Here is a 27536-nt window from a genome sequence, read left to right as displayed (position 1 = left end):
CTAACAATTGGGAGTCAGATGTATAATATTGACCAAAAAAATCCTCAGAGAATTTTGAAATGGAAAATGTGTAGGAACCCTGGATAGCTGCAGCTTCATATTGAGAGGACAGACGTGAGTGTGGTATCAACCTTCTCGTCTCACTGGGAGAAGCTGAATAAATGCATTTCTCAAAAGGTCAAACTATTGCTGTAACTATCAGAACCACTACAACACGTGCATATTTATTTCTAAGCGTTTATAATACGTTTCCATCATAAATAATTGGGGTTAGGGTTGTTTCATGCACGGGTCACTGTAGAGACGAGCTATCTGTGCTGCTCGCTGGACAATAATGCTGCTAAAAGAGAGATTGTTTTAAATGTGAACTGAGTGTAGATAAATCAGTTCATTGCTTCCTATTCAGTTTGAATAAAAAGCTGGTTGTGAGACGTGACTCCTCCTTACTATAGTCTATCTCTTGTGCTTACCCTCCTCCCACATTCATCTCTCTGTGTCTCTAAATACACTTCCCTCTTAACTTACTAGTCTGTTGACCACTGCACACACACACACATAAGCACATGCCCACATACACACAGGCACTGACGTCACTACTACGTTGTGGTTCAATGGGCAGCTATAGAGAATAGAGGGGCAAGGTCACAGGGTCAAAGGTCAAGTGTCAAAAGGGTCACAGTTTAAGGCACAATGTTTAATACAATCAACCTTCTTGTTTTCTGTTTTGATGTAAGATTTTGTTGTTTTTGTTCCACACGTTCACTTACACAACAAGTAATGAGTTAATTTCATTCATTATATCGGCCACCATATCGGTAATCTGTGAATTTTTCCCCTCCAAAATCTGTATCGGCCTCAAAAATCCCATATTGGGTGGGCTATACTGTGTTTCCCGCCCAAATTTGAAATATTTAATTTCGTTGTAATACCTTCCATGTCACTGTGAACTCCTGTATTGGCCTAGGTAAGGTGTAGATAGACAATTTTTGTCCCCAGATGATGCTTCTCACCTGCTAACATGAAGTTTCACTGTTAGGCATTGAGGGTCTTTGAGAACAAGGTTGTACGAAGAGTCTTCCAACACACTGAACAGGGCAAGTTGTACTTTTGTAGCCACCACCCTTCAATATAATAAAAACTGTCGAATGTCCTAAACCATTCAAATGTGTTTATGTTTTTATGGGCCCTCATCTGACAAAAGTGGTTGTTTGAACTTAGGGCTGCTCTGTCTTAATGTTGTCTTTAATGTTAAAGAACTCATGTCCACATTTGCTCTCAGTAAATGCCACGCTTGTTGATCCCATACCAGCTCTGCTGTCTTAGCACTGGAAGTTTTTCTCAGAGCTATGCTGACCACACATACTTTACATTCCTGTCTTTTTGATAGCATTCACCATAGTTACTAAGAATGAAATGAAACAGGATTGCAAAACCTCTCACAAAGAGTAAGTTAACCTTTTTATGCTAAAAAAAAGTAGCCCTGCTGAGACACATTGTGTTGTGATAAGTGAAGTCAGAGGACTTGATTAATGACTCAGAAATGTATTTAACCCATATGTGCAGGTATTAAGAAAGAAAAATTAGCACATAACATAAAAAGAGATCTACAGTATTCATTTTCAAGGTGATTTTGTCCAAGAATATAAATTCCTTTGAAGAAGATATGAAGAGTGATACAAAGTAATACCTGTCTGTGAACATACTCAGAAAAACATGTATTATATTTGTAGTCTTGGCATCCAATGATAAGGTTGTGTTGACGACATCTGAGTATGGCGAGGCTGTAATCCAGACACAGATGCAGAACATGACTGGTAATGGCACAGAGCCTGCTGTCCTACGTTGGAGCTGTCTTAGCCAACAAATGATAAGCCTTTGGGTCAGTTTGGTACCAGCTAACTATTAGCATGGTAAGAATGTTGTCATTGGTCCCATTGCTTGGTCCCAAGCACAGGTTACAAGAAATTAGATCTGTTTGGTGTTAATTATTTGAAATGCTTGATGTTCATTTAATTTGCAACAAAACAGACACGTCTTATGTCAAAGTTGGATAATGTTTTATTTTCACAAATTTTAGTTTGAAAGATTGAACGTTTGTTTGAAAACAGGTGTCACTGCTGTACACATGATATCCTTTATACCTTAACTGTTAACATACGAGATGTCTGAGTCTCAGCTCGCTGCTCAGAAAAGTTTTGCATCTCACAGTAAGCTCTGAGTTGTGTTCCAGGCAGTTGCATACTTGTAATAACACACGGTAGATATCTAACCTAGCATCGGCCGAATGTGAGAGCTACTATCTTCCTCATGTTTGTTTTGTTTGGCTGCCAAGGCCCTTCTCTTGCATTGTGAGAAAACAGCTTTGTTAAATTGATAGAGCAAGAGGAGCAGATGTTATTAGAGGATGTGACGGACATTACAATTTGTTTTGGGTTTTAAAACACAGGACAAGACACATTCTCTGTCTTTGTCATCATCTTTGTGATGCAGAAGTTATTTATCTGGGCATACAATGTTTATCCCTATATATCTTGAGAGATACTTCCCTTTATCCTGTGATGTATGTGAGTATGGTGAAGTTTATGGTATGAATGTTACTGCCTTATCTGGTATATCACCCAGCTGAACGCAGACTATGTGTTCATGTTCTGTATAAAATGAGAACTACCCTCACCTCTGGGACTGTCTGTCTAGCAGCCTGTGTTTTGTGGGCACGGAGCACAGTCCCTTTCTGCAGAAAATGTTGGGAATAAAACCATGGTGAAAAGCCAAGACTTATTTGGTGTCTAATCTTTGTTTACGGACTTTTCCCATAACAATTTGGCGACCCAGGTGGGACCTTGAGGAGTGAGAGGCGTGGACGGGACAGGACTGACCAACTCAACCTCGCCACAAATTCAGCTGAGACGGGGGGGTTATGTCCAGCAACCGCCTAACCTCTCACTGCCAAGGTCCACAAACCTGTGGAAAAGTCTCAACAAATTCTCCGGGGAGTTTTTTTCTGTTTGTGGTACCAGAAGACGAGGGTTCGAGTCCCTCGTACATCAGAGCCTGTGCAAGGGCCGGCCAGCAGTTTGATCAGCTGCTCTTGTTTCAGTTTGAGTCTGATTAGTAGTAAGGCTTTGTAAAAACGTCTCACAGTTCGAGTCTGAGGTGGTTTACAGCAATGTTTTTGTTTTTCTCACAGTTATATTCTATTTGAGAGGTCCAAGCAGTTCGAGTCTGTAGGACAGTTGAGCTAGCAATCAGCATTTGCCCACTGCCAGGTTAAGTCACCCTGATGGGTTAAGTCTGTTCATTAAGTGGATTATAAGTGCTTTTTGTTAAAGGGGACCCTTGGCATACATTGTGTGACCATGTTATTGTGGAAGCAGGTGCCTTGTGACGACAAGGACAATATTGTATTCCTGTGTTGATTTAATTTCTCTATTCTTTCTCTCTCTGTCACCCTTCGCCTGTGTGTGTGTGTGCTGTGTTGGGAAGAGAAAATGTGGCGTGTAGTTAGTTAATAGTTTTAGTGAGAAGCGTGTGTCCTTTCTCTTATCAGCGACTGTCCTCCTCAGTCCCAGGCGATGTATGTGTTTTAATTGCATTGGCGTTTTGTGTGCTACACAGACTGGGGGAAAACGTAAGAAAATCCTAAGAAACAATTTATATATAGGAGAAGGATTTAGAAATAAATGAATGGAGTAAAAATAATATTCTTTTTTTATTGTATTACTATTAAATTTTGTAACATTTGGCAGAAAAGGCTAAAGCCTTTTGCCACTTATTTTAATTTTTCTTTCTCTCTCATTTAATGCATGTATGATTAATGATCTAAATTATTTTTTTGAAACATTTGGATGAAGGGATTTTTTCTTATGAATTAAATACAGCCTTTTAACAATCATGAGATAATTGGTTTTCAATATCTAAAAACTCACTAACGTATATTCATAGAATTGATTATCTCCAAGTTTTAAAATGAAATTTCCAGCACAGGAAGTTCCAGTTTGAAACATTGTTTTGGGAAGCAGCACTCTCTGTAACAACTGATTGATAACAACACACACACACACACACACACACACACACACACACACACACACACACACCAAAACACACACACACCAAAACACACACAAGCCGATACAACTGTGCATTATGAGAAAATTTCAGGTTATAAGTGCTCAAGAGAAAGATTATGACTCTGAAATCATGAATAATGTTTATTGTGAAAACAAGAAATGTTTGAATAATGGTACAGCAATGATTTTTTCCCAACGTTAATGAGTGAGAACATTATGGACAGTAGTACACGCTTTTTAGATTATACTTGTTTTAAGCATACCAAATGATTATGAATACAACAAAACAAGGCAAAATACTATGTTTTTCTCTGAGCACCTGATCCAATCCGGCAACACCAGCCACCAGTGTGTGGAGGCGACAAAGCAGCAAGGAGGTGTCATATGATCATTTAAACAAGTTTTATGACAAGTTCGGTGAGGATAGGAAAAACCTGACACATCTGTGCAAACTTTGCAAACTTTGCTTTGGCTTTCAAAAAGTCCCATCCACAGCAAACCTGAAACGGCACATTGAGCTGAAGCACCCAGCATTTCAAGGTATGTGCAAGCAAATAAAAAAAATCAAAAGACAGTCAAGCCAGATCCTCGACCCAAATCCCATTAACTGCTTACAGTAGCTGCTCCAGGGTTTAGTTGCATCCATCCAATCAGGTGCCATCAGTTATAAGTTAAAACTGTTAAAATAATTGCTGTCTGTGGTTCTATATGGGCTGTGGCAATATATTCTGAAAAATAATAGCTTGCAGCAACATATTGAAAAAGTAGTTAAACTTAGTTTAAAATTTTAATTATGAACTGAACTAGTTCATTTTAAAATTTATGAACTGAACTTTGAACTAGTCCATGTAGAATCAACACTACCAACAGGATGCAGCCACGGAAACCTATGTCTTGCAAACTTTTGCCTTCTGTCACCTTTGTGGCACGCCTGGATTACTACACACATGGATGCAAACGTGTGACAAAACGAGTTTCCCTTTTCATGGAAGAAAAGGGGATTTTCTGGAGCCTTCTTCTGTGGGAGGAGGCAGTCAACAAAGCTCACAAGACTGATGAAATTGCTTTGTAACCTGACTAAACTCACTGCTTCTGAGTTTTTCTACATTAACACCAATCATTCAAGGCCTTAGAGATATGGCCTTGCAAACATAACGACTACACTGGCCTCACAAGGAGGGTCAATACGTCAACTTTTTACAGCCTCAAGGTTTGTGTAAAAGTCACAGTTAAGTAACCACCCTGATACCAAGAGCTGAGACAACAGATTTCCGAGGGCAAAATGTCTTCACTGCATTACGTCACTATAAACAAAGCCAGTAATGGTGTGGTGGTATTTCAACAGAGGGCGCCATAAAGTAATCAAGTATTTGAACTTTGAACTCTGCCAATGTGAAAGTTGTTCTTTCACCCTGGCTTATTAAATATCATGTTTATGCATTAGCCAAGTTTTTTAAAATTAATTTTCAACAAATGGCAGAAATATATCTTAGTTAACAAAAGAAATGGAAAGGCTGAATTTGAGGAAGGAAGCAGGAAAGACGAGAAAGGCAGAATAAAGTTGTCAATGTTTTCCTCACAACAATGGAGCATGTTAATAAAGCATTAGGGTGAATTACCACCTGGCCTGTGTCATGTTGTTATCCAGACACACCCACTCCCCGGAGAAGCCCAAACCTGTTCAGAGAGACATACAACACCGCAGGAGATTTAGTAGGTGTGGTAGCGCCTTGGCATGATAGATTAGATAAATAAATGAATAGACAGGCAGGAAGTAACATTGGTAATGACAGGAAGGCAGTAATTCTCCACTGGAGACGAAGGGCAGTTGTATATCCACACAACTAAATAAAAGATAGATGAATGAGTGGGTGCACTGATAGATCCTTTTATTTTGAAAGTAAAGTAAGTGCTCCAGAGTAGAAATCAAATCCCATAACGAGGTCCAACTCTAAGCAGAAGCTATTACTTAAGGACAGAGAATATTATAAACCAGCCCATGTCTGTAGGAGTTGAATAATTCATCGGTAAAATAAGGTTTAGTGATGCTTTTCCACAAGTGTTTGCATTAATTTACATAGATGACAGTTTTTATAACAGGGTCATCCAAATGACATAAATATTGCTGTAACACAGTTTTGCTGCTGGTTTCGCAACATTGCGATAGAAACTATATAGAGAAGTATTTATGATATACATATGGAAGAAGGACTTTATTTCAATATATCACAGAGATATCTGCTAATGTATGTGAAATCATGGGTAATGTAATCCAGTTGATGGTAACACATTGGTACATTGAACTGTGGAATGTAAAGTTTGACATTGAAACCAAGACTTTTCAAACGATATTCCTCAGGTATTTCAGATAAAGTTTTCTCAGTAATTGTGTATCATGAAATCTCGATATGATTTTTTTTCATGAAATCATTTCCATTGAATCAAAATTGAATCAACGCCCAGGCCTAAGCTGACATCACTATAGTTCAACCGTCCCACAGCAAGCTTCTTACTTCGGAGTCATGTATAAGGAGGCAAATGGCAAATGCAGAAACGGTGAGGGGAAAATGTTATTACCACAGTTGGCTAAGTAACAACTTGTCCCTATGGAAGACAGAGGTGGAATTTCACCAACTTGTTGTATAACCATTAATCTTCTTAGTTACTAAATCTTAAAGCATGCCAAGTCAGAACAAAGACCCTGTGTTAGAGACTTTTCCCTTCTTAAGTACATTGTAAGTCAAGTATTTGTGATAATTGCGATACACAGGGAACAACTAAGGTATCTACTAACCACCAGCAAGACTAAGCTAAACTGATGTCTGAAGATTCCGTAAAGTAAAGTTTTTAAAGGATTTGTTTTAGTAAATTTTTATTTTAAATTCATGTGAAATGGCACTGTCTTTTTTTTATTTATAGTGACATTATTAGTATTAGCATGACCTTTGTTATAAATATAGAAGAAAAGAGTAAAGATTCACTTCTGAGTTGTCTAATTCACTGCACAAGAAGCACAATTATCTGGGAAAAAGTGGAAATACAGACTGGGTCCATTTTAGGCAATTGAGGAGCCAACGTACAGATGGGAAATCTTAGCTATCTTTATCTTAATCGTACAAGAATGTGTTTTTCTGCCTGTGGAAGCTGTGTCAGAGACATATTTCGCTCAGGTTTATACTTTTCTACTAGAACATGTTTACATGCTTTAATGTAAAAAAAAACCACGCTATTTTTCTCATAGTGTCTGTCCGACTATCTGTATTTACCCTCTGTCTAAAACACTCTATTCTCACCTCTTTAAGCCCCCCTCCTGAAAAAGCCTAGTCTGCGCTGATTGGTCACTGCTTCTGGGATTTCCGCGTCTGCACTCTCTGCTTCTCTGCACTGTCATTGCAGCCGGGGAATGACTGTAACGTCACTGTAGCCTCTCTGACAACACAACCTACAGAAGTCCTTACGGCTCTTTTAAAGGCACAGTTCCTGAATAGGGACTGTGTGCATTTCTCTGTGGACTGATCATTTTGATACTTTAATGGTGTAAATATAAAAAAGATTAGAGTTTTACAATATGGGACTTTTACATTTGGTACATTTTTAGTATGTTTTAGACTCTAACAAAAGTTGCTTCAGATTCTATTGTTAACCTCTTGAAAAACATTTTAGCTCTATTTACTAATGAGATAAGTAATGTGTATTAAAAGGTTAAGATGCCACCTCTTTGAATAATCCCAGGCATATCTCGTAACCTTTGTCGGAATGCCTCTTGGTTGTATCATATGGATATTGCATCATGTGTGTTTTAGTTGTTGTTATACTTGATTGTTCTGTCTCTACACCATTTTTGTAAACCAATATTTAATTTGAGAAAATTTTGCTTTAATTTAGTTTCATCTAAATAAAGTTGAATGTGTTGTTTCAAAGTTTTTCTGTCTTTCAACTTTGTTATGCAGTTTTTAAAGTAAAGTTTGAACATCCAGCGCACCCATCATCTCAAAATGGGCCAGATCTAGGCCATATGGAGGCGAATGGTTTGTTACTCTCTGTCTTTCATCATCGTGAAAGGAATTACTTCTTGTTTCCAACAGTTTAAGGATGTGTGAAGATGTTCACCACATGACACATGGGTTTATGTGCATGGATGTACTTCGCTTCCCACCTGAACCTGTTGAGTTGTTATACTGTTATACTTCCTGAAAAGTTGTGTCACTGACCAATCCGAAACTTTATAAAGTCTCCTACAATTTAATTAATAATTTTGACTTCCTGCAACAACTTTTCTGTATGTCGTCACAATGACTTGAGCAAGGAATTTCAGCCTCAGCCTCTCACGCTTTTAAAGCACTGTTGAGTTTAAACCTTTGAGTTAGCTGTAACCTGCAGCACCAGCTGAAGTAGAAGCAGCCGCACTGCATGGACTCTCTGTCTGCACTGAGCCTTGTTTTGTTTGTGTTTGTGTTTGTGTGTGTGTGTGTGTGTGTGTGTGTGTGTGTGTGTGTGTGTGTGTGTGTGTGTGTGTGTGTGTGTGTGTGTGTGTGTGTGTGTGTGTGTGTGTGTGTGTGTGTGTGTGTGTGTGCGTGCGTGCGTGCGTGCGTGCGTGCGTGCGTGCGTGCGTGCGTGCGTGCGTGCGTGCGTGCGTGCGTGCGTGCGTGCGTGTGTGTGTGTGTGCGCGCGTGTGTGTGTATGTGTGTGAAACTGGAAACAATGGGTATCCAATGGGACATGAGACATGTTCCTTAGTTCTGAGCCACTGGTTAGAGGGGGAGGCCACAGGGGAGGAGGCCTTTTGTGTGCATTTGTGTGGTGTGAGTGAATGAGAACGAAAGGGGGAGGTGTTAGGTAGGTTAGCTATATGAATGTTTGTGTAGATGCAAACATACATACTGTATTTGTATTTGTTTTGTCATTGTGGATTGTGTTTGTACATGAGAGATCGGGATGGTGGGGGGGGGGGTAAAGTCCTCTGTATAATAAGTCTGTGAACTGTGTTAGTGGTTAGGAGAGGCCTGCTTAAGCGAGGTCAGTGAAGCAGCCATAACTTTGCTGTTAAATGCTGTACGATAAATGTAGACGATGGTGCTTTTATCCGGCATGGAGCCCAGGATATAATAGTAAATCCACCTGCCTAAAAGCTTTATCTCTTTCTTTAGGTGCCTCATAATTTATTAAACCTCTTGCTGTTTTTCATTTTTCTTTCCTTGTTGTATTCGGTCATGTAGATCTTATCAAGGCAAAGAGCTGGGGATTCAACACTGGAACTTTTTACATTTCGTTTCTTTCTGAGTCATTTCTACTGCTCTGAGAATATTTTTCATTTTGACTTCAACACTGGGTCTTACCTATTGATTTGGCAGAGACTTTGCAGGTATTTAGTATGTTGTCTGAGCTTTTCATGACGCCTCTCATTTTACAGTCTGTGTGTTTTGCGGGTATGTGTCACACGAAAACATTCATTCATTCATTCATCTTCAACCGCTTATCCCGGGGTCTGGGTCGCGGGGGTGCTGGAGCCGATCCCAGCTGACATCGGGCGTAAGGCGGGGTACACCCTGGACAGGACGCCAGTCTATCACAGGGCACACGAAAACATGCACATGGCAAATGTGTGTTTGTGTATAAACTCAGCGCAAAAGCACAGCCACACCCTGCTCATTGAGCTCTCACTCAGATACCCATAGGACACTGTTCTACATACTCTTTTCATGCAAACCATGTAATATGATAAGAATCATATTCACATTCTATTCATTTATGGTGACGATACCTATTTCCTCTTTCCAACCCTTTTGCCTCCTGCTTTTTCCACATCAGTCCCCTGTATTGAAGACAAACCCTGCATGGCCTATTTTAAGCACCAGGGGGCATGGAGGAGCCACTCTGAAACTGAGGAGACTTTACCTGGCCTGGGTACTTTTTATATCAACATGGAAGTTTGTTTTCCCTCCGTTTACAAGAAAACATATTTTTTTGTAAATGTGTGTGTGTGTGTGTGTGTGTGTGTGTGTGTGTGTGTGTGTGTGTGTGTGTGTGTGTGTATATATATATATTTTTTAAAACATGTGTAGCTATGTCCATATACCTACCAGTAAATCATTATACTATTTTAATATACTCTGTTTGCTTGTAAGAAGCCTGACAGAAAAATAATTAGACTGAGATGAAACCACATTTTTTTTCCCCAGGTAAAACCCCATAAAGAGAACCAAAGTTTCATTGCTATTTACCCTCCTTGCTTTCCCGTCCCCTTGGTCCTTTTCATAATTTTGAAGTTTTTCTTTCTCTTCTCATCTGTCCTTTTATTTTTCTCACCTCCCTGCTTCCATGTCTATAAACAATCACTGAATTACTCCCATGGTTTACACTGGCTTATCTCACTGTATGGCGCCCATGTTATCACTATAATACTACTGCAGAAACTCACACTGTTACAGGTTATAGTAATCTTACCTACTTTGTATGACACGTTTTAATATCCTCCCTTATCAGTTAAGGGACTCAATGCTGTAATAACTATATTGGGCACGTTTAATATTTAGTTACACATAATACTTTACTGCAAATGTAATGTGGGATTACTGCTGTAGCTCATTGGGTCTCTGGATGTTTTTGGAGAGACTGATCTTGCGCGTAAAACATCCCTGATATTTGAGGCGCTCCAGGGATTTAGCGAGCATGCCCAGTGCAGCCCTCTCCGCAGCAGAGGAAACCACCGCCGCAGCACAGGAGTCATACCGAGCAGAGCCTGCGTGTCAGTGCAGTCGACTTACAGCTGGCTGTGAGGAGAACTGACGCTACTCTTTTTTTGCTCTTTCATCACTGCGATATATACCCATCTTTCAACAACAACAAAAAGTATCCTAAACTCGGTGTCATTCCTCTCCGCGGGGTTTTATTTTTATTAAAGGGGGTTTCTTAGAAAACTAAAGTTGGAGGCTGGGCCTTTAGCTTTTTGACCGTCGCTTGAGAGGAGAAGAAGAAAAAGCTGGTCTTTTTGTGTTTAAAAACTCGATAAATGCTACTAACGAAAATGGACCTGTTGAACTACCAGTACCTGGACAAAATGAACAACAACATTGGCATCCTCTGCTACGAAGGTAACGTGAAGTGATGTGTATGAGCTCTTCGTTATTTAGAAACCCCGAAGTGGCCTTTGCCGTTAACGCTGTGAGTAACGTCAGCGACGTTACTGTTGGAAGTTTTCGCTCGACTTACTTTAGCTGTTGATTTCCACAAGCATTTCAGATTTTTTTTTCGCTTTCAACAAATGTTGTTTAATGTAATTAATACACGACTCGTGAATATTTACTTTATCGGGTTGTAACCTTTTAGTGGCTTGAACTTGAAGCCAAAGTAAGAGTTTCCCCCATGGGACGTAACGGTAGTTTTTAACCGTTACTAGTAGCAACGCTAGCTTAAAATTCCACTAACGCTATTTCTTCGTTATCTGAAAACTCAAAGTGTGTTCATAACTCAGTCTTATCATTTTATGAGCTATTGGCCGCTTCTCAAAAGGAAGACCTGGCTAATGGTTGAGATCAGAAGGCTGACTAATAGACTGTAACGTAAAGTGTGTGAATTTCGTGGCCCTCCTCCTCCGTATTAGTAACTGCTCTGTTTTTCTGACCTTCTGCTCTCTATTATTCATATAAACCTCTTGCATTCCCAGCTGATATGTGCTGTTAAATGCATGCCTTTAGTTGAATCAGTCACAGTGCCAAGGACTTGACCCAGTGTCTTTTTTGATAAGGGGTGGGATTTCTCTTCTCTTCTCTTCTCTTCTCTTCTCTTCTCTTCTCTTCTCTTCTCTTCTCTTCTCTTCTCTCCTCTTCTCTTCTCTTCTCTTCTCTTCTCTTCTCTTCTCAGTGGGGACTACTAGTTATTTCAGCATGAGCCCTGTAGGATTTCATGTTATGTCATGAACGCACAGAGCAGGAGCTTCCATATATTAGCAAAGTGACTGACTTTGGAGTAGTGTAACTTCTGTCCTGGGCTCCTCAGTTAGGGTTCACATGTCAGTCTTTGTAATATCATCCAGTCTTTCTGTACAAGTTCATCCTCTACCCCCCTGTGCCTGATTTATATTGCAGCATGCACAATGAACTCCAGTTTGAAAAGAAGTCCACTGAAGTCAGATTTTGACCTAGAAATAATGATATATTTCTAACCAAGGAATTACTATGCATGGCATAAAAGAAAAAGTATAAGGATCGCTGTTGAAGGTGGTGACCAATGTCACCATCCCAGGTTGATTTATACACAAAAGCTCAAAGGAAAAACTAAGGAAAACTGTTTCATGATAAACAGATATGCAGGCTTCCTTTTCATCTCTTCTCTCCCTCTCTGCTGCTGTGCCACAGTTAGCAGCTCCTCTCTACATCTAATAATGAACTTTTAATAGCACTCCTATTAAGACCATGTGACTGAAACGCATTTTGCAGGAAGGGTCACAGAAGCCATTCGACAGGTGGCCTAGTAACATTTAGTAGAAGCAGGTATATGGAACATGTTTTTTAAGTGTTAAAGCATGCGAGCATGGTCTCTGTCAACAGTTTAACTTTTGTATGTTTCTAATGCTCTGTGGGAAAAGAGTGTTGCTGTAATTCCAGTTTCAACCAAAAAGCTTGCTTTTAGGCATGGGACTGTACAAGTTTTACTGAGAACTGGCACTCATGTCATTTTTGTGAAATTTCAGTGACACTAAAACTCAATCTTAGGTGCAGTGATGTAGCAGATAAGACTGCTCCTGGCCTGGGATTGAAGCCAAACAAAAGTGTTTTCTGTGTCACTGCAATGCTTCGTCCTTCTCATGTTTCATCCTGTCTATCTCAGTAAAGGAAGTTACAGGAAAGAAGCGGGAAGGGTACTACTTTTTAGTGGTATTTTTATACTTGTATATCCTCTGGGTGTATCTCTGGTTGTGACGGGGTGTAGACACAATCCTTTAATTTGATTTCTGGAAGCACATCTCCGTAGGATTAGCCCATCCATGTTTTTTTTTGTTTATTTTTTTGTGTGCAGTTTTTAGCTGACTAAACTAAAATCTGACTACATCATGTGCCTCATGATAAGAAAACAAAGATAAAAGAAGAGGGAAAAGAGCCAACCAGTAAAAAGAGTGAAAGAAAAACTCTTGGTGTTCAAACATGTTAAGCCAAGAAGGGGCTGGAAGAGCTTTGTGATATTGTGGGTATGCTGCTGACTTGTTATTGTATGCTTGAACACTCAAATACTGAAAACATTCCCTGACAGATGCACACATAAATGCTCAAATACTGGTACTCATTTTCTTCTTCTTGATTTGTATTCTGATATTTAACCAGTTGTACTTATACCCTGATCAGGCCAATTGTAAGATGTGTTAATACAGTATGTGACCTAATCAAACATAGATACTACTTGGTCCGTATAGGGACACGCCTCAATGAATGAATGAATGAATGCAACATGAAATTACAAAAAGAATCAGACTCAGGTGTGTGTGTGTCTGTGTGTGTGCCATAGTAAAAATAGGCTAAATGTTGATAAAGTAATTCCAGGTGTGTTGATTTTGGTGAACATGGTGGTCATTTGCATGTTGATAATCAGTCTTGCGTGGGAACCAGTTCTGGGAATGAATGTTCATGATTGTTATTAAACCAGGATTTTAAAAGGTCCTCAATAGTAAATAGTCTTTGGCACAAAAAATAGATTACAACCTGCACACAGCTCCGGTACAGAAAAACTCACTAAACACATTCCAACACATAGTTGATTTGTGAAAGTCTGATAGTAGATTTGCTTTTTTAGAGCCTAAAACTCAAATACTCAAATGGGGAAATCGTATTGTTTTGAAATATGATATTAAAAATGATCGATAATTTTGACAACCTTAATTGTAGTCCTTTGAGGTACTGGGAATCTGTTATGGGGCCGGGCAACATTGCAGCAAAAGGAAGACCGAAGTCAAGTTGTCATGCTGTAGAACAAAACCGCAAAACTCAACCTTTCACTGTATTCCTTTTAGTGCTCGGTTTATAATCCAGAGTATCACATTATTATTACATTAGTATTGTTGTTTTGCTAATCCGCAATGCCAAGTTACCTTCACGTGCAGCACTGTAACAATTACTCCAATCACCTGCACTACTACACCAGATGATTGCTCCCATTCAATTTCAAATAATTTTTCCCCCAATCCCAAACACTTTAAACTGTGCTGTTGATTATATTTTTGGGAAATTATTGTTTTTAGTGTGATTGATTTGCTTTCAGTCGGGATATTGACTGAGGATATATATATATATGTATGGTATGTATACATGTATGTATGTATGTATGTATGTATATATATGCATGTATATGCATGTATATATAAACACATACATACATATATATATGTATGTATGTGTATATATATGTATATATGTACGTATGTATGTATATGTGTGTATCTGTACCTCTCTTTCTCTGTTTGTCCATCTGTTCATCTGTCTCTCTCTCTCCAGCTTTCCCTTTCTCGTTCTGTAAAGCTGCTATCAGTTGTAAGCCTAGCAGGGAGGGGTGCAGGGGAATGCTGACTGTCCTTTTTTTTAGCTGCTGAGCAATAGAAAATAAACAAACCTCCTCAAAGCCATGTACCTTTGTCAACTTCTTTCCCTCTGTCTTGCTCTCCCTTCCTCTCTCTGTCAGATATCAAACCAATCTAACATCCGGTTTAAAAGTTCAGCGCACACACACAGACAAAAACTTCTATGAGAGAGTTTTTGTCTGTCCATTTAAGTATTTTAAACCTAAAACCTCTATAGACTTTAAAGGCAACCCAGAGGGCCAAGTTCAGGTTGTATTGCAGAGAGAGAATAGGACATGCTTAGACTCATCCTTTTTTTCATGTATCTGAAGGGGGAAAGGAGAGGGGGAGAAAGAGAAATGGAGAGATGGAGGGGTTCATTTCTGTTTGTAATCCAATCTCGTCCTGATTTCAAGCTGTTTGAAGTTCTGTCAAGAGAAATAGGCCTTGATCATGTGGACCTAATAAGCTGAAAGAGCAGAGAGGGGAAAGGATATAGTGGAGTTTTACTTCTGTGCTAAAAAACAAACAAAGAGCATTTCCTGTAATAGTGCAATGTTCATTATGTAATGAAGGTATAGACTAGATAGATAGGGTGATGAAGCTAAGATCCTTCTAGCAATGACATTCTGAACCTCTGCATATTTCTACATTTTATTTTGCCAATACCATTCCTACTTCTTTAGAAACACCAAAACATTTTACTATTAAAAGTATGTCATGGTGGAAGAGGCTTGCTTCAATAGGCATTCGTTTTGAAGTAAATAACCTGTTGAATCATCTTTAAACCACTATAACTTTAGTTATTGCGGGGCTGCTATAGTTTTACATATTTTGGTAACAATTACCATGTAATGCTTAGGTTCCCTGTTGAGCTGCAGTTAGCTAGGCCAACAGTGTTTGCCTTATACGGTCAAATGTCTTATTTATTTGTAGTGGGAAAACACAAAGATTCCCCTCTTGTTGAGCGCTTCACTCCTGAACCTCTGACAAGCCATTATGTGTCCTGGATCCTGATTGGACAGTGTGGTGTCACAGTCTCCCTTATTTTATTGCCATCCCTCTGTCCTACCCAAAACAATGATGTCACCCTTGTTGCCATGGTACACAGTGGGGCGAGCAGGAACATGCCAGAGAGACGGAGAGGGGAGGAGCTGCTGCTGTGTTTGGGAGGCCATGCTAAAATTAAACATACATGAAGGACCATTGGAGGAATAGAGCACACATTTTATCACAGTACAAAGCCTTTTCAGTGTGTGTGTTTGTGCAAGCCACTGCCTTCTGAATGACTTAATGTTATTGTTTTCAAATCGGTTTAGACTGGTTTTAACATGCATCCAAAAGTCGCTGCTTCCTCCTCCAAAAGAACACTGTGCACTATAATTTACAGGAAACTACCTTTGGGGACATATAGCTCAGAAAATGTCTTATCATAAGAAGTACAAAGAACAGTATTATGCTGCTTACAGTATTTAAGTCAAATTTGGTAATATTTTAGAATAAACCTTCCATTTATATAGATCCTCATCATAAATACCCATTTTGAAAAAATGAGCAATGTCCAGGAGATTAATTGTTTCTTTGTGCCCTTGGCTTATGTATGACTGCTGATCTAAATTGTAAGTCATTACAGTATAATTTGTAAGCATATAAAAATAAGTCTAAACATTAGAAACAATTCTGTTTGAATAATTTAATCTCTTCTGTGCTGATTAATCAACACTTATGTGGGTTTTGATTAAATTGACCAATGCCAATTCTCCAAAACATGATCAACACTTCAGTTTAATATTGTTTGTATGATAAGTAAGTTTGAAATTAACCAGGTTGTTGCATTGCAAGGAATAGTGTCATTAACTAACATATTTTTTGTTGTTGTTGGAATAGTTCTGGAGAAAGCTGCACGTAGAAATGGGGGTTTTATTCTGGGCTTTATGTTTTGTTTGGGAAAAGCCAGACAGATACATAAGGCCGAAGCAGTGGAAAGTCCCCATGCTGAGACAGAGCCAGTGGTAGTTTTCCTGATCCTCTTCTGCACTTACTCCCACTCACTGACGACTCTGTAGGCCTCCTAAAGACAGGAGGTTCGCAGAGTGAGTCAGGCACACAGAGAGAAATAGTTCACACACAAACGTATGCAGGACCCATCCACAACTATTTCTTCCAAAATATTCCTAACCAGATACTCTTCTGCTTATGCCAGAGGTTTGTGCCTCACTCAGCAAACTGTATAAGTCAACAAAACCCTGAGTTTGAGCTGGAACACAGCATGTATATGAAGTAGTTTTTGTGGTCAGCTTGTTTAAAGTGGCAATCAAACAGTCGCCTTTACTTGAAAATACCATATTTTGACTAATTACCATAATTGCCCTTTTGGAAGTGCAAGCTGGTCAGTTGACAGCAACGGCACAAGTGTCAGTTCATACTCACTCATTTTAGAAATAACAAAAAAATATTGTAAACTGTTGTCAGAAACTTAATTGCACAGTTGAAAAGGCGTTGTACAGTTGCTATACTTTGAACGTGGGTGGTTTTTATCTTCTTTCTCCTCTTCCAGAGTTTAATCTGATCTGATTGAAATACTCAAACTTTGGAAAGACGTACAGCATCACTAATAACTCTACCTCTCCTTTATCTTTTCTTGTCTCCGCTCCTCAGGCGAAGCAGCTTTGAGGGGGGACCCCAGACTCCAGTCCCTGTCTCTGTCCTCATCTTCCTCATCATCCTCCTCTTCGTCGTCATCCTCCTCCTCTTCCTCTTCCATTTCCAACCATAGGACAGGTCCTCCTCCCATCAGCCCCACAAAGAGAAAGCTGAGTGGGGACCAGGGGGACAGCGACATGGACGACAACGAGCATGTGGCAAAGATGAGCCGACTGTTTGCTACACAGCTGTGAGTACACTCATATGTTGTTGCATGAGTGAACAGACACTTTTTGATGAAATACACTATGAAACTTAAAATTCTTAAGGGCGACCTGTAGCTCACACATTAGAGTGTGCATCCCATGTAGGCTCCCTTTCAACCACGCTCTCTCCAGCTATTCTATCATAAAAGGCAATACTTTTATTTTATTTTCTAGATACTAATTTCTTGAAGTACTAGTCCTGCGCCTGTCTCTTTTCTGTCTGTCTCTCACATACACACAGCCATTGAAGAGGCCCCCTTGTTGTGTAGAAGCTATATATAAACATACAAAACTAGCTGTTTTTAAAAGAAGTAATTTTTTACTCATGTTTGCCAGTGTTTCTTTTGGCCACGTGTTTTACGGGCTCCTCGCCTGTTGAAGCTGTGCACAGGCATGCTTTCTCAGAAGTCCCAGTTTGGACTGCAGGGTGCTATGCCAGGTTTAGCTGCCTCCACAGCGTTCTCCTTATAGCCACAGATCGCTGGAAGCTTGGAAACAGGGACTTCACAACCGAAAGATTACTCACATCGCCAACGTTCCCACATTCCCACTTCCAGAAATTCCATAGATTCTGGAGCACTGATTGGCTGTGAAGGACTGCTGAGGCCAGGAGCAATGTAGTCAAAGCCCCCCGCCCATTCTCAGTTTGACTGAGTCAGTCATGGGACTCCAGCCATTGCTATTTATTGCAGAGACAGTCAAGGAGATGTTGGGTAGAGCTGTTTAGCTTTGCATGCATGCAAATTCTTCATTACATCCTGTTGCTGAAAGTACAAGTAATATAATAATTTGATGACAACTGTTGTTTTCATGACACTTGTTTCATTGCAGTTATGTTTTTCAGTCAACATGGCTGTGAGGTGACACAGTGGAACACTGTAGATGCTATGCTGGATATACTGGAAGCCCTGGATTAAGAGAAGAGCACAGTTACTGGCAGTGTATTTGTGTGGTTAAGCATGTGCAAACACAACGATGCATGTGTGGATGCACATGCAGCACATACTGTCAGTTGTGCATACTTGTACAAACACTTGGTGTTCATTTGCCCATTATGCAAGTAGTAAATCACTGATGGAGGAACACTGAACATGAGTCTTCATAGCATCAAACACTTAACACATTTGGTATCTAGCGGTAACTCTGGAAAGTTTGCAGCTATGTATGCTATCACATAAATAGCAATGTTGAACCACACTATCACGTAAATAGCAATATTGAACCAGAGCCATAGCTAATGATCAAAATCACTCATGCAGTGTAATCTACTCCTCTGACAATATAATCTGTATGTATGTGTCGTATGTACCAAACACTTAACTGTAGCGTAGTAGCAGTTTATTGGTGAAGTGATACTTGTTTAGAGCCTACTGAGCAGAATAATTAAATTACCAAGAAATGTGAGAGGATCCTGTTTTTTAAAGGCCTTTAACTGGTGAGTCTCACCACAACAAGTAAATGCAAAAGTTATATATGTTCACTTTTCTTTGTGACAGGGCAGCGATATTTTGGCACAGCTTGTGACTAATCTATGATTTTTGAATCTTGTGACTGTCTGGGCTCACATAACAAAGGATTAGCTTGTGTGTCTTGAATTTGTGCGGAGTAATCTTGTTTTTTATTATGGATGTGTCAGTGGTGGGGGAATCAACATTTTACTTTTTAACCAGGCAATAAATTACTCTTCCCACGTGGGTTTTTTTCTGTATTCTCACTTGTTTCTCACTCTCTGCAAGATAATTGTCATGCGCAATGCAGTTAACTTCTGCATACATTGATCAGCAGATGATCCTACTCCTCTATCACAAAGTACAATAGGATTTATTGTCAACTTCCTAATGCAACTATTTTGTAGCATTAAAAACTTAGGTTCTGTGAAAGTAAACTCATCTAAAAATGTCTGTGATGTTGAAGACTTTTCAAACTGCTCATTGCACCGTGATTATTTTCTAGAAGTAACCCATGATAAGCCATAATCCCTTTATTTAATCTTCACTTCAATTATGACCTTGAAGTCATTTGACTCTAGGTGCTGTGGGTTAATCCCTACCCAAGAAAAGTCAATTGCTAGTTGACTTGCTGCAACTTGAAGTTAAATCCAAAGCTTCATCAAGATATCATTTATTTGAAACCCATTTGCCTCAGGGCCATGTATTTTTATTTGTAGTCATTTAATTTGAGGTTTCTCTGAGGACAAAGGTAACTGCTGAGGGACTTGTTGAAACCTGCAGTCAGCGTCGGCCTGCTGTGCCTGTCCAAAGAACAGTGATTATGCTAAAGTGGAGAATGATGGGTTAGAGAAAAAGTCAAGCTAAATATAGTGAGCCTCTATAGAAAACACTGTAGGGTACTTCACAGTCGACTCGTCTTTAACATACATGAGCTTTCTGCTTCATTTAACTCATCTGTCGATTGTTGGAACAGTGATTAGGTTTAATTTGAAAATGATGGACTTGGTTCTCAGAGGGGTGTGGGTGAGGAGGGGAGGTGGGTGAAACCCTGCAACCTCTCTCTCTCTCTCTCCCTCTCTCTCACACACACATACACACGTACGAGCGCACACACGTACGAGCGCACACACACACGCACAGATACACACACACACACACACACACACACACACACACACACACACACACACACACACACACACACACACACACACACACACACACACACACACACACACACACACACACACTCAGTTCAAATGTCCAGAGATGGTTATCTGACACCATTCTAGCTGTTGGATTTTGCTGGCTGCTTCTGTCTGTGTAGCTTGTTTTTTGTCTGCACTGATTGACTGTCCCTGCATGTTCAGGAGCTTTTGTGTTCACTCACCCCCCTTTTTCTTGTCTTTTTTCTCATAAACAAAACAAAAAAAGCCTTTTTCCTTTTTCCTTAAATGGTAGTTTCCTCATATGCTGACTATTTTTGTCACACTGCTTGTAGTTGTTTGTCTGTAAGTTCAGTCATATTTTGTGAGCGTACACACAGAAAGACACCTGACACCTTAGACTTGAGGCGGGGCTATGAAGGAAAAAGCTCAGGTTTCTTTTGTTGTCCAATCGCAACAAGCTAGAGTAAGGGGGAGGCAATGGCTGGGGTGAGAGAAGGAAAACTTTCTGAACAAACTTGAGCTTTTTTTTGATGTGGGATTGTATTAATAGGCATGTTAAGTGAGTGGATTTTGCAGCCTGTTTATTTAAGAATGTGGTTGTGAGTATATTTTTCTTAGCAGTATTTTAATTATTGTGAAGTCACTATTGTCACTAAAGTTTATGGCATGGTAAATGCTACATATAAAAGTCTGAAAACATTGGCAGCCCTAGTGGCAGGCTGATATGTGGATGCAATATTTTTGTCTGTACTGGGTCTGCATGTGTCTGTGCAGGTATGCACATGCATGTGTGGGTGCTCATCTCTGTGTTTGTGTGTGTGTGTGTATGGTGGTGGTGGTGGGTGGTCAGGCAGCAGGGGCTACTTTCTCATTTTCTCTGAGGAGTAGGAGGAGTCTTGAACAAAGAAGCCTTATCCTGTCCACTGGAGCCTGCGGGTTAGAAGCTTGCTGTTGCCAGTGTAAAAGTCCTCTTCCTCAGCTGTTTCATTCCTCTTTAAGAATAAGAGCCAGTCACAAAGCAAGGTGTTTTATAGGGTTTTAATTGGGGAATATATCTGTGGGAAAGTGTATTGGCAACAGCATGGTTACATGTGACTTAGGCAGTCGGTTTGTTGACTTCTTAGATGGAAAGCTGTGAAGTTTCTAAAAACTCAGAATTTATTGTCTTTCGTTTTAACCACATTGTGTTTTTTCAGTATTGTGAACTATTTTGTAGTTGTTAACACATGCAATAACACATAATTAAGTCAGATTGTGATGAGCTTAACTAGTTGAAGTAATCATCAGATTTCCAGCGAACAAATGTTCCCCTCCTTGGTCATGCTCTTTATCCGGATAATCAGCCAGAATTGCCTTTTATTTTCACTTTATGATTTGAATCACTTAAAAAATTCAGATTCAGAGGTTTGAAATCAAGCCACATTTTTCACAGTAGTACATCATTTTCTTTAACGTTCATGCTATGTTACTCTGAAAGATAATTCTGTAGAAAAAAACAAAATCCAATTTAGTCCGTTTGCTGAAGTAAGTACTGTAGCATACAGACACTGTATCTGCTTTCTACAGGTAACTTCATCAGTAAGTTGTTCTCATGGAAGTTTCCCCATAGGCCAAATGGGGAGAAAATAAGAGAGTAGGGTCAGTGTGTGTGTGTGAGTGTGGCCAAGCAGGTAAAGTCATTGTTACCCTCTTGTTTTACATGGGACTGGACTATTTATGTAGTGTGAGAGCATGTGAGCGAAGGTGTGTGTGTGTGTGTGTGTGTGTGTGTGTGTGTGTGTGTGTGTGTGTGTGTGTGTGTGTGTGTGTGTGTGTGTGTGTGTGTGTGTGTGTGTGTGTGTGTGTGTGTGTGTGTGTGTGTGTGTGTGTGTGTGTGTGTGTGTGTGTGCGCATGTTGTTTTCTTTGCCTTCTTGTTGTGGTTGTTCCCATATCCGATCTGTCCCAGCTTTGATAACAAAGGATTTTCTTCAGTTCTCTTTGTCCACAGTCAGTTAACTGTCAGATATTTGCTTGGTTTCTATCAGTATTTCTACATGAGTAGAAATCAGGAAGATTCAAAACAGCTGTGTAAAGAGATATTTGGAAATGGTGCGAAAGTAAATCTTGCTTGCTTTAGCTACCAAGCATGGTTTAACAAGGCATTGTAATACATTTTATGTAATGTTTTATGAGTCAAATGTCAAAACAATTACTTATATATATATATATATATATATATATATGTGTGTGTGTGTGTATATATATATTATTGGTATGTACACTAATAATACCAATAATAGTCTGTTAAGTCCATCTGTTAAGGTGCATTTCCTCTGGGGTTTGACTTTTCTATTTTAAAGGATACAAATATCACTAACTTCCGCACAGTCCCGCTACTGAAGCTTGGACTGAACAGAGTTAACTGTGTTGAGATGTTTGTATACGTTATATACAGAGCCTGCGTAGGCCCTGTGGCTATTTATGTATATGTATATATATATATATATATATATATATATATATATAGTACAGTTTGTGGGTTTCTACAGTCCTTGCAGAGCTTGGTCCTGGTTGTAACTTGTGGTTGAGCCTTTATCCTCCTCTGCTTTTTTTTTGTCGTCTTCCCCTCTCTACGCCCTGATTCTTCCCAGATGTTTCCTGTGTGTGTGTGTGTGTGTGTTATCCCTCTTTATTTATTTCTTAAAGGAATAGGATATGAACTTCTGAAGCCCAACTAAAGATTTATAGTGAGGTTTTCTCTGAAGACTTGAGAGCACAATTGTGAGAAAAGGCGTAGAACTCCTGCAAGTTTGTCTCAAATTAAAATATAGCTAACTTACCAAATTGGCAGACTACTTTAGAGCTAAACCTGGGAAACTAAACCATATTTTTTTAAAGTCTTCAGTTCATAGCTTTATATTTGTTTGATTTAGTTTTCCCTTGTGGCAATTAGGCAAGTGAGCTCCTACAACGCTGCTTGTTAAGAACAGATTTTTAGATATTACAGGAATACAGGACTGTTATTATTATTATTATTATTTAAAAAAAAATCTTTTTAAGCCATTCAAACACATTATCACAGTCATGATCTTTAATTTGAGGTTACACTGAAGTCAGGGTGTCATGTGAATGGTGACTTAAAAGGCTGTACTAAATGACAGATCTGAGTGGTGTAATATTGTTCAAGATATATGACTATATCATTTATGTATTGAGGGTTGGACTCTCTGAGTTTTAAATAAAGGGATCTTTCAGTGAATGCCCACCACAGTGACTACCACTAATGCCAGCCTACACATAACCTTGGCTGTAGTAAAATAGAATCAAATGGATATCTGCTCTCTATTTCGTATATTGTGCCAAGATGTATATCCATTCTTATGTCAGTCACACAGTTCTTATTTTTTTTTTTAAATGAACCGGGGAAAAAGCCTGAGATACAGTACCTCCTGACTCTACTCCTTGTACCTACAGTTTGAAAATGGCTAGAGTCTTCTGATGTACGTTGACGTATGTCTTAAATCAATATAGAATTAAGTTAAACAAAACACACTCATTGTTTTACCAGCTAAACAGGGTCATGAGTCATGAGTGTAATGAGATTATTTTACTAAAATATAGCAGGTTAGTCTGCTCAGATACAGTATTCATCCGTAGTGGAACCGCTCACTCGAGTGTGTTCACATATTATGAATTTTAATATATCCCATTACACCCTAAAATCAAGAACCAACCCAGATGTGTAACCAGCCTGCAGTCAAAATGCTGGTATTGAGCGCTCACTTGGTTTACATATAATTGAGTGCTTTCTCTGACATCTATACCTAAATTATTAGATCTGAGCTTCTCTCTATCTGCTCCACCTCAATGCATGTCTTTGCGCTGCTGTGTGGTGTTAACTCCATATTAATGCTTGATCCAAGAGTGATAATCAGCCCAGTGAAAATTTATTGTGAAATATGATTAAGCTGCGTCCCCAACCTCTTTCAATGTCTCCACAGCTCTTGCCTCTTTTTTTATCCACTTTGTCCCCTGTACCTCTTGTAGGTGCCAAGTCCCAGAGTTCTCTACTTTTCAAAGGCTGCCCCCCAACACCCCTTCTTTTAGCTCTCATCCTCTCCTCTAGCCCCAGACCTGGCAACCCTCTCTCTTCAGTTCTAGCCCTTGTTACCACCCCAATGCCTGTCTCGTGTAGCCCTTGTCATCCTCCTTTAGCATCCTTTCCCTCTCTCCCCTGTTGCAACCCTAACGATAATTGAGAGGTGAGTAGGAGAGACAAAGACACAGGGTGGGTTTTGAATGCCTGATCCCTGGCATGAAATGCGCGCCCGGGTTTGGTGAGCAATCAGGCGAGGAGAAGTTGGGGGCGGCAGTGGATTTGACAGCTACGCCATTCATTGGTCGGATTTGTTGATCCCGTTCACTGGCTCCTGCAACGGTCCCTCTTGTGTTAGGATGTGGGCATGTCTGCTCTTTGGCAATGATTAAAGTTTGGAACAACTTCCACAACCTAACTGAAGACCCAGCTGCTGGGAGGGGATGAGAGAGGGAGAGCTTTATTATAATTTGCCTCTAAGCTAATCCACTGATTGTTTATATTTGAAGATAACAGAGTTATACAGAAGGACTTTGGTTATTGTTTGACTATTTGATAAAAAATTGAACAGAAAAGCAATGCCACTATGGGCAAACATGAATGTTGGGGGCTGTCGGCAACGGTTCATAAAAGCACTGCCAAAACTCTGACTCTCTAACCCTCAGGAAGTTTGCTGCAGATTGTGAGAAAAAAAGAGAAAGAAAGACAAAGAGAGAAAAGAAAAAAAAAGGGGGGGGCTCTGCAAATGTAAGCTCTCGGCACAAACGAAGGAAACTACCGACCTCACTCTTTCATATAGTAGAGGTCCGGACCATTCACATGCAGCTCCCCCCTCCCCACCTCTCTGCAGCTCTTCCTCTCTGTATTCTGTGGAGACTATTTATTTGTGGAGGACGCTGCTATGGGCTCCAGATGCTTGACCCAGCAGTCAGGTTGCCTGGTCACATGGATCTACAACTGTTTGCCTGATCTTGTTGTTTTGCATACCTTAAAGGGCTACTGCAGATTTTTCGCTTTTGAGTTTGTTTGTATTCTCATTTAGACTTTTTCTGGAGAAATGCCCCTACACGGTATCTGGTGAAGAATAAAGAGGGAATTTCATGTTGTTTTCTGTGCAGCAATGTTTTAGTGCAACTTAGGTACGTCCGTGAGTAATGTATTACTTTGTGAATGGTTGTGTCCATGCATGAAGAAAAGAAGAGATAGTAAGAGTCTAGCACAGTAAATCTTGCTCCCTGTAACTGGGCCTCAAATTGTTGGAGGGGACTGGAGCTGCAGTAAGGGTGTAATACACAGTTGAACACACACACAGATCACAGACCACATTTGACGCACTGAGCAAAATAATTGCTGCGTGTTAAACTGCAAGCAAGTGTGCACCACCACTTCACTACGTATCAAACATTTCAAAGTCATTATCATCAGAGTTGAAAAAAAATAGGAAATTGTCGTTATTTGAATCCCTTGTCCTTATCACTGCTTTTCAATTATTAAAATATAAGCTCACAGATTGGAGACAACAGAGGGATTTTGTTGTGATGGGAAGTAATTCTCTTTCATATGGAGAGTATGTGGCCGGCCTACCTTCTTTACCTTTAGTATTCCGCTCATGGTTGTTGAGTCTGGATGGTGTGTTGCAGAACAGAAGAGTAAAAAACATACGAAGAGAACTTCAGCAGATTAAATCAAGTGTTGAGATGCAGTTTGAGAAAACTACTCAGCTCGGGTCTACACTGCATCAGCACTGTTGGATTTTCAGGGAAGTTTAAAGTTTAAGTTTTTATCGGACAGCAGTACAGCTGGCTTCAGGCTCACCAAAGAGATAAATTTGGAGTCCATCCATGATGGATAAAGTTAGAAGAGTGTTCCTTCCTTCTTGAGAGAGAGAGAGAGAGAGAGAGAGAGAGAGAGAGAGAGAGAGAGAGAGAGAGAGAGAGAGAGAGAGAGAGAGAGAGAGAGAGAGAGAGAGAGAGAGAGAGAGAGAGAGAGAGAGAGAGAGAGAGAGAGAGAGAGAGAGAGAGAGAGAGAGAGAGAGAGAGAGAGAGAGAGAGAGAGAGAGAGAGAGAGAGAGAGATATCAAACCCTCCAGTATGCGTGTGTGAGGTCAGTATTAATAGCTTCTGCTGGTCCTGCAGTGTTGCACACAGATCCCCAATTACAATCGTTCTTTTGTTTATCTTCCCTCTTTTCTACCTAATCTCAACGCTTAACTTGCCGAAATTTAACCTCAAGTTTTGGGAAGTGAAATCAAAATATGTAGATTCAATGCATTTTGTTGTTGGAGTCAGAGTCAGTCCAACAGACGCACATAAAATAAATACACAGCCCAATGTGGAGATTAAATTCATGTGCATCTCTCTTATACCTGTCTCTTCCTCTCTTTCCCTCTGTTCCCCAGGAAACCTAATGGAGACTACCGCAGCTCTCCCATCTCAAAGGACCAGAGCCGAAGCCCCATCGAGCGTGTGGTGGTGCCCAGCGCTCTGGGAATCCACAGCAACCACCTGTACAGCCATGCCCACCACCACCACCACCACCACCTGGCCAGCTTAGCCAGCATGGACCAGCCTCTAGCACTCACCAAAAACAGCATGGTGGAGTCTGCACGCAGCAGCACAGCAGCTATGGCCGCAGTGCCGCACATAGTCAGTGCTGTGGAACGCCAGCAGGTAACCTGCATTTCCTGTGTCTTTTGTTCTAGCACTGACTTCATCTTTTGCAAATTGCTGGCTAAAACCTCAAATCTGGTAGACCCCCCACATGATTTAGCTCATCTAGTCTCCTTGGATGGTGGAGAGCATACATTTTTCTTTTTGGCATGTTAGCAAAAAAGGTTTTAAAACCTTGGTGGTCACTGAATCATTCCCTCTCCCTCAAGCTTCAAAACTGCGTTTGGTCTAACTGCTTTACTAAAATATTTCAGACTTCTCGAAAATTCTGTTCTCTTTTTTTTTCACTTTTGGTGATCCCTAATTGTTGAATTTGTGTTTTTGTGTTTCAGAATCGTCCTTCAGTGATCACATGTGCCCCAGCCAACAACCGCAACTGCAACCTGTCTCACTGTCCAGTCTCACACAACGGCTGTGCAAGTCTTGCAAACAACTACAGGAGAATCAACAGTGAGTGCACTCTTGCAAGGGCATTAGTGGACAGACAGTTACAGACACATGAAAAACTAGTTCTCTATATTGTAGCACATTTTTTTTTTAGTACTTAGGTTTATGGTAGAAGGAGCAGTGTCAGATTAACATAATTTGGTGATTAATTGATAACAATTGTTACCAAGTAACCTTTATGAGGCACGTTTGTCCCCTAAAA

General features: G+C 40.0%; 1 protein-coding gene across 2 annotated transcripts in view; it reads left to right on the top strand.

The window, feature by feature from the left end:
- Positions 1-27536, top strand: part of vgll4b (vestigial-like family member 4b) — a 41016-nt gene that overhangs the window by 11286 nt on the left and 2194 nt on the right. The window contains exons 1-4 of one of the 2 annotated variants that reach the window (XM_083938734.1): positions 10814-11161; positions 17272-17506; positions 26617-26887; positions 27220-27337. In XM_083938734.1, coding sequence (XP_083794860.1) covers positions 11080-11161; positions 17272-17506; positions 26617-26887; positions 27220-27337 — 706 coding nt within the window. In that variant the 5' untranslated portion in view covers positions 10814-11079. Of the gene's footprint in view, positions 1-10813; positions 11162-17271; positions 17507-26616; positions 26888-27219; positions 27338-27536 lie in introns of those variants that run through there. The other variant, XM_083938735.1, reaches the window with a different exon arrangement.

The sequence above is a fragment of the Echiichthys vipera genome, assembly GCF_963691815.1.
Source record: "Echiichthys vipera genome assembly, chromosome: X".
Taxonomy (NCBI): domain Eukaryota; kingdom Metazoa; phylum Chordata; class Actinopteri; order Perciformes; family Trachinidae; genus Echiichthys; species Echiichthys vipera.
Note: the sequence above shows the minus strand (reverse complement) of the source record. Positions and strands in the feature narration are given on the sequence as shown.